Source organism: Anabrus simplex, chromosome 6 (genome assembly GCF_040414725.1).
Source record: "Anabrus simplex isolate iqAnaSimp1 chromosome 6, ASM4041472v1, whole genome shotgun sequence".
In the NCBI taxonomy this organism is placed as follows: Eukaryota; Metazoa; Arthropoda; class Insecta; order Orthoptera; family Tettigoniidae; genus Anabrus; species Anabrus simplex.
In genome coordinates, this window is record NC_090270.1 from 300,617,563 (window position 1) to 300,625,574 (window position 8,012).

At 39.2% G+C, this 8,012-nt stretch overlaps 1 protein-coding gene across 1 annotated transcript in view; it reads right to left on the reverse strand.

Annotated features, from left to right (window-relative positions):
• Dnah3 (dynein heavy chain 3, axonemal) overlaps positions 1 to 8,012 on the reverse strand; it is a 912,075-nt gene that overhangs the window by 660,879 nt on the left and 243,184 nt on the right. The window contains exon 14 of the mRNA XM_068228454.1: positions 5,294 to 5,438. Within this exon, the coding sequence (XP_068084555.1) occupies positions 5,294 to 5,438 (145 nt within the window). The remainder of the gene's footprint in view (positions 1 to 5,293; positions 5,439 to 8,012) is intronic.

Below are 8,012 nucleotides of genomic sequence, written 5' to 3' on the forward strand. Positions count from 1 at the left end.
AGTCCGTACCAAAAGTAGCAAAGCTATGTTAGGAAAGTCAGTGCAGAAAGACATTCGTTACTATTGTGAGCAATGTAATGTCGGCTTATGTTTCCCTAAGTGTTTTGAATTATTTCATACTAGAGCCAATTTCCCAATTGGTGAATTTTTTTCAATTTCTCAATGATTAGTAGGTATGCTGTGTTTCATAAATGTGTCATGGTGTGTGTGACTACGTAACTTTTCATGTTTTTGATATGCATTGTGATAATTTTAAAATATTGTAAGTAGAAAAAAGGGTTTTTAATTTATTTATAAAAGTTGGTGGTTTTGCTCAAATTTTGAAAAACAAGGTATGTATGCATAGCTCAAACATTGCTGCATCCAAAATAGGTTTGTGACTGTAAGTAAGGTTATCAGTTATTTTTGTATAAACATGTGAAAACGAACTAAAATGCTCAGTCCACAGTGTCAGATCTAAATTCACCTGCTCGGTCTTCTGTTTCCTCATAAGATGTCTGGTGAAATACAATTGGTTGGGGTATAGTGCTATATATGAAATATTTATTTGATTATCATTTGCATTAAAAAGCAATATCAAATGAATGGAGAGTTGCTATAGTAGCCCCAGTGTACAAGGGAAAGGGTGATAAACATAAGGCAGATATTTACAAGCCAGTCAGTTTGACATGTATTGTTTGTAAGCTCTGGGAAAGCTGCTTGCTTGCTGCTGCTGATGCTTGTTGTTTTAAGGGGCCTAACATCGAAGGTCATCGGCCTGACTGGGAAAGCATTCTTCCTGATTATATCAGATGAGTTGAAGGAAGGCAGTTCAGGTTTCAGAAAGGTTATTACAGTGAGGCTCAACTTATACAATTCCAGCAAGATATAGCAGATATTTTAGATTCAGACAATCAAATGAACTGTATCACCAATGACCTACCCAAGGCTGTTGATAGAATATTCCATTACAAAAGTCGTGCAGGAAATGGGCCCACTGTGTCCAGAGTGTACCATGAGTATGTAGATATGGGCGAAGCCACTATCACCAGGGTCAACCGCTGCGGAGTACAACATGTTGATAGTACGGGTCACCGTAGACTAACCTGGGTGGTAAGAATGAAACAGGTAACTCACAAATTCACTGCTGGATAACAACGAAGTGCCACTGCTCATCACACATCGCAAGGCACAAAGAACATGATTTTCACAAGAACACCACAACTGGCCTCTCAACGCACAGAGGAAGACTGCCTGGACAAATGAGCCGTGGTACCAGTTCATACACACCAATGGCAGGGTATGAGTACGTCTCCAAGAACTTGAGGAAATAGATTCGCCAGTCAGCAGTGTACAGTACATCCCGGAGACGGCTGTGCCATCGTATAGGGATTGTTCACATGGGATGAAATGGGATCCATGGTACATTTGACAACATCCCTCACTGACAAACGATAGAAGAATCCGCCATCAGAGCATGTCCACCCATTTGTTCACCTCCAGCACACTGCAGCAGACACATAAGTGCAGCAAAAAAAAACTGCACTATCCAATCACTTCCGAACTGTGGCTGAATGGACTGATGAGCACTCCATGGGAATGAGGATGCTTGTTTGGTCTCTACGGTCACCCAACCACAACCCTACTGAGAACATCTAAGATGCTGTCAAGAAACATGTGCACACCCTTGAACCTGCTCTGAAATATCTCTGTGCATAATGGGAAAATGTTCAGTGGTCATGGAACAGTACTTCTCATACTCCCAGTATCCAGTGGAGACCCTCTCATGTCACAATACCATCATTATCAGGGTTAAAAAGGGTGCTACACGCAACCAGACTGATATCTCTAATTCAATTGCTCATCAGTGTACTCTATATATTGTTACGAATAAAACTCCATCTGTTTCATTATTCTAATTATGGCCTAATAAATGCACGCACACACACATATTTAAACACAAACAATTCTAACAAGTTATGAATCGCCACACTAATTACCAGTCTATTTACAAATCTCTCTACCTTATGGCTCAGCAAGGGTCCAGCCTGTACCTTTACCTGGGATACTAATCCTTACTTTCACTTTCCCAAAGTCCAGTCACTTCCTACAGCCACTGTGCGTAGACAGCTGGATTTGAACACAGTGCCACTGGCTATACAACATAGACAACTGTTTGTTGGTTCGACTCCTCTTATACTTCACACAGTCATGTGCAGTGAGCAACCAAACAGCTCAACAGGATTCAACAGCAGGACAATACTCACAATGGCAAACATTAACACAGGTCCATTTATCCTCACACTCACGATAGCGCTTTTCGTCGCTGGCTCTCAGCGATCCTCAGTCCACAGGATTACACGAACACACAGTACAATCTTTCGTTCTGTCATCTTCACCTATGCACTGGTCTCTCCGACACCACAACAACCGCTCCTGGTTCAGATCTCAGTGGGACACTAGCGGCAGCCAACAGCCCTGTCACCCTCAGCCCAGCCACCGAACCCTAACGTACTGAGTCTCTCACTGATTTCCCCATGGAGACCAATACTGACCCTGAGTCTAACACTTGACTGACTGTCTGTGGCTTGCCTGCCTTTTTATAGCTCGCGTGATTTGATCCAGAAACTGCACGATAACACTAGAAGCAGAACATTCCCGTTGAATCTCCAAGGAACTCACAGGTAAGCCGGCCGATGAGAACAATACACGGAAAGGTCGGCCCCACCCCACAAGCTGGCTGGGAGATTCTAGGTCGTCTGAGTCACCAGCCCCTTCCTGGAAGTACCGAAAGGGGCTACCATGGGGCTGGCACGTAACAATATAGATAAAAAGAGTAAAGAACTGGAATGGCAGATAAGGCTTTTTGTGGAGAATATTATACTGTATAGAGTAATAAATAACTCATAGGATTGTGAGCTATGGTTCCTGAATATGGGACTCTCACCAGGATTATTTGATTAGAGAACTGGGAAACATTCAAAGGAAAGCGGCACAATTTGTTCTGTCGGTGAAGAGATAGCATGGAATGACATTAGTAGACAAATAAGCATGAATGGAGTTTTTAAAAGTAGGAAAGAACATATGAAATTAAAGTTGGAATTCAACAGGACAAATTGGGGCAAATATTTGTTAATAGGAAGAGGAGTTAAAGACTGAAATAATCTGTGAAGGGAAATGTTCAATCAATTTTCAACTTTTTTGGAAATAATTTAGAAAAGACTAGCAACAAATGATGGGGAAAATGCAATCTGATTGACAGCACTAAATCCAGATCAGTGGTGACTGATTGAATGGAACACTAAATCTCAATAATTAAAATATCTCAACAGCAAAAAATGCATAAAAGTCTGTCCAGAGGTTCTCCAGCTATAGAATTCTCTAGGTGTACCAAGCTGAGAGTTTCTACTGTCTACTGTTAACAGTACAGTTACAGTAGGCAAAATTTTAAAGATAATTATTTGTTTTTGTGGACTTTTTGTAGAACTTTTTATGTTCTACAATTTTTACCCATATAGTTTGAGTTTCTGAACAGGATCAGATACCGAGAAAGAAGAATTATCTACAATGTGTACAAAAATCAATCTACAGTGATAAGAATCGAGAGATTTTTTTTTTGCTAGTGGCTTTACGTCGCACCAACACAGATAGGTCGTATGGCAACCAAGGGATAGGAAGGAAGCATCCGTGGCCTTAATTAAGGTACACCCCAGCAATCAAGAGCTTTGAAAAAGAAACAGCAATCCAGGAAGGAATGAGGCAAGGCCGCAGTTTGTCTCTCTCCTTTTCACAATGCTTATATAGAATAGACAGTAAAGGAAGTCAGAATCCAAGGAGAGGAAATCAAAACTCTGAGATATGCCGATGATATCGTCATTTTATCTGACTCTGCAGAAGATCTGGAGAAACTGCTGAATGGTATGGATAGAGTTTTGGAGGAGTAGAAGATGAAAATAAATAAATCAAAAACAAAAGTAATGGAGTGCAGTCGAACAAAATCAGGTGATGCAGGAAATATTTGAGTAAGGAATGAAGTCTTGAAGGAAGTAGGTGAATCTTTTTACTTTGGTAGTGAAATTATTAATGGTGGCAAAAGTAAGGACATACAATGCAGGCTAGCATGACCAATGAAGGCCTTTAAGAAAAGAAATTCGCTCACTTCGAACATTCATATAGGAATTACAAACATGTTCTTGAAGACTTTCATCTGGAGCGCGGCATTGTATAGAAGTGAAACATGGATTATAAGTAGCTAAGAAAGAAAGAAAGGGAAAAGAAGCTTTTGAAATCTGGTGTTGGAGAAGAATACTGAAGGTGAGGTGGATAGGTGGAATTACAAATACAGAGATTTTGAACTGAATTGCTGAGAAATTAATTTGACTAAATTTCGCCAGAAGAAGAGATAGAATGAAAAGACATATCTTAAGACTGGAGGGAAGTGTAGGCAGTAAGAACAGTACACATAGACCAAGGTATGAATATGAAAAACACATTAGAGTAGATGTAGGATGTAGTAGTTATGTAGAAATGAAAAGGTTAGCACAGGAATGAGTGGCAGGAAGACTGCATCAAACCAGTCTATGGACTGATGACCCAAACAAAAAAATAACAACAACATAGTTTGTAGATATCTTTAACATTTTATGCAGTATAAGCCAAGAATGTGTTCACGTGATGTTGTTCTCTTTGAGTTATTCTGCAGAAATTGTTACTGCTTGACCATTTATGAGAGCTCAGAATTTAATAAATGGAAACCTTCCCAGAGAGATCCTATATGCAACAGAAAAAAATGCATAAAAATCTGTCCAATTGTTCTCGAGTTATAACCGAACACCTATAAATACTGTACATACAGACAGATGTTGAGTTTTATATATGCCTTCACATAACACCTGATGTTGATTAAAGGAAGAAGCAAGTTTATAATATTAATGTTATTGCTTTTACATATCACTAACTAATACTATGGTTTTTGGAGATGTTGAGCTGCCAGAATCTTGACCTACTAATTCTACCAACACGAGGCTAACTTACTTGAGCTACTTCAAATACCACCTGACTGAGCTGAAACTGAACATGCCTACTTGAGATCAGAAGGCCAGCACTCTACCATCTGAGCTACTTGGTGTTGCAAGCAAGTTCTCTTGCAAACTCTCAGCCAAATCAACATTCAATGCAATGTTCTCTAATATACACATATTTTATATAAAAAATGCACAGTATCAATTAGATTATTTCTGCTTTAAAATACCTTGCCAAATGAGGGCACTATTAAATATTTTAGATCACCAGGAAATGGTAAAGGACCACAAACCTGGCATCAAATTCAGTCCTCTTATTCTTTAGCACTCCCTCTACCATGTCACGGCGATGTGCAAGTCTCTGCATACTCAGCTCCAGAACAGACTCCATATCTTTGGGCCACAAGAATACTCGGCAATTCAGTTGAATATCTTCAACTAAAATAAAGATAAATTGTATTAAACAGCTGAAATATCACTACCAATATGGCAGAATTTAAACAGAATGTTTATTTGTATTTTTTATCTGTCAGATATTACATATGACTACAATGATCCAGAATACTAAAGAAATTTGTAAATTAATACCCAATAGTAGTTTTGAACAAAGAAAATAATATATAAATACCATACAGGATATTTGTGATATGAGATGCATTGAGTGCAATAACATTAACGTATAGTATAGGGTGTCTCAGAATCCTGATGGATCCCTATAATACTGTAATGGCAATTCTTTGGCAAGTGTACCAAGTTGATGCATTCTGTTGACACAGTTCAACAGATGATATTGCGAATAGGGCATACCACAGAGTCGGCAGGTACAGTCCTCCTTTGAAGTGTGAAATCCGCTGATAAGACATATCTTCCTGTGGAACCTGTGGATGCCGAAGCACGTGTATAAGTGGCGTAGCTTGTAATTAGGCCCTCTCCAGATACTGATCTTTACTACTTCCATGTTGAAGAACTCCTCTGGAATCTGCTGAGCCTTCTGATGTCTTTCTCCTATTACAACAATCGATGTGGCAGTATCAGGCAAATCAAATGTGGACTTTATGTCCTCCGAGAAGAATGACTCATTGGCTACTGCAGATGTCTTTCAGTTTGCAGTATATTTTGAATCCTATAGGACTCCTTTCATGCATCTAGCCTTTATCTTTTCCATTCTTCTTACGTTGGTTACAGTCTGTTTATGACATATCAACTGAATATCATACGTTGCACGTGGATGATTTTATGCTCAAATAGTGCCCAACTGTTGTACCTATTGAGAGGTTCTGAAACTTAGGGATCTCATACATTGCTTTTGTTGCTGCTACTGCTGCTGCTGCTGCTGCTGCTGCTGCTGCTGCTGCTGCTTTGTCTTGTATATGTAGTGTGAAAGTTGAGTTTGTAGTTTGAAGAATGATTCCTAAGTATTTAAACAATGGTACAATTTCAAGTTGTTCACAGCTACAACTGAACACATCAGTAGTTCACAGCTTTCCTCCCATTCTGAATTTCATAACCTTTGTTCTAGCACTGTTAATATTGAATTAGTTTTAGCCCATCCCTGGATGTTGATGAATGCTAACTGGATGATGGTGGGGTCTGAAGATAATAAAGCCATGTCATCTGCATATATGATAGCTTTAACTCTGTAACCTGGAGTGCTCTTGTAATGTCTGCTAGAAAAGCAAAACATACTGTATAGAAGGAACACAAAGCCATCCACATACACCCCATGGAGGCCCTCGGAGGAGTGGAAAGTAAGGGCTTCCATTTCTCGTAACCTTGGCACAAAGTGGGATAGAATGGTTAGCCCTTTCTCCAGATCTTCTGCACACTCAGATAAAATAACAATATCATTGACAAATCTCAGGATTTTGATTTCCTCTCCTTGGATTATGATAATTATGATTCCCTTTCCAAAGTCCTCTTTGGTTTCCTATAGTGCCTGTTCTATATAAACACTGAAAAGGTGGCGGTACAAACTGCAGCCTTCCCTCACTCCTTTCTGGATTGCTGTTTCTTTTTCAAAAGCCTCGATTCTTATTACTGCAGACTGATTTTTATACAGATTGTAGATAATTCTTCTTTCTCGGTATCTGATCCAGATCACCTTCAGAATCTCAAATAGCTTTGTCTGATCAACATATCGAATGCCATATGCATGGGCTTGTCCTTCGTACTTCAGTCCTCTAAGCTCAGATGTAAAATTAGGATTGCTTCCTGTGTTTCTACATTTTTTCTGAAACCAAACTGATCTTTCCCAGCTCAGTTTCAACTTGTCTTTCCATTCTTCTGTAAATAATACATGTTCATATTTTGCAGCCATTAAATACTAAACTAATGGTGTGGTAGTTTTCACACTTGGCAGCATCTGCTTTCTGAGGAATAGGTATAACAACATTATGCCGAAAATCGAATGGCACTTCTCCTGTATCATACGTCTTACACACTAAATTGAATAACCTCGCCATGATGGTTTCTCCTAAGGCAGTCAGTAATTTTGAGGGTATATCATCAATTCCAGGTGCCTTGTTCCTATTTAGGTCTCTCAAAGCTCTGTCAAATTCTGATCTCAAAATTGGGTCTCCCATTTCATCAGCATCAACAGCCTCTTCTTGTCCCAGAATCATATGTTCTACTTCTTTACCTTGATACAACCATCAGATACACTGCTGCCATCTTTCAGCCTTGCCTTCTTTCCCTAGAAGAGGTTTATTCATCTGAGCTCTTAATATTCATACACCTAGTTTTCCTTTCTCCAAAGGTTTTCTTGATTTTCCTGTATACAGTATCTACCTTTCCCAGGACCAAACAACCTTCAACATCACTGCACTTCTCCTTCAGCCATTCTCCATTAGCTATCCTGCACTTTCTATCCATTTCATTATTTAATCGCCTGTTTTCTTTTTCTGCCCTCCTAATTTTTTTTTTTTTTACCTTGTACTTTTGTCATTTGTCAGTCAGGTCTAGTATTATCTTCTGAGTTATCCATTCATTCTTAATTGATCTTTCCTTTCTTCC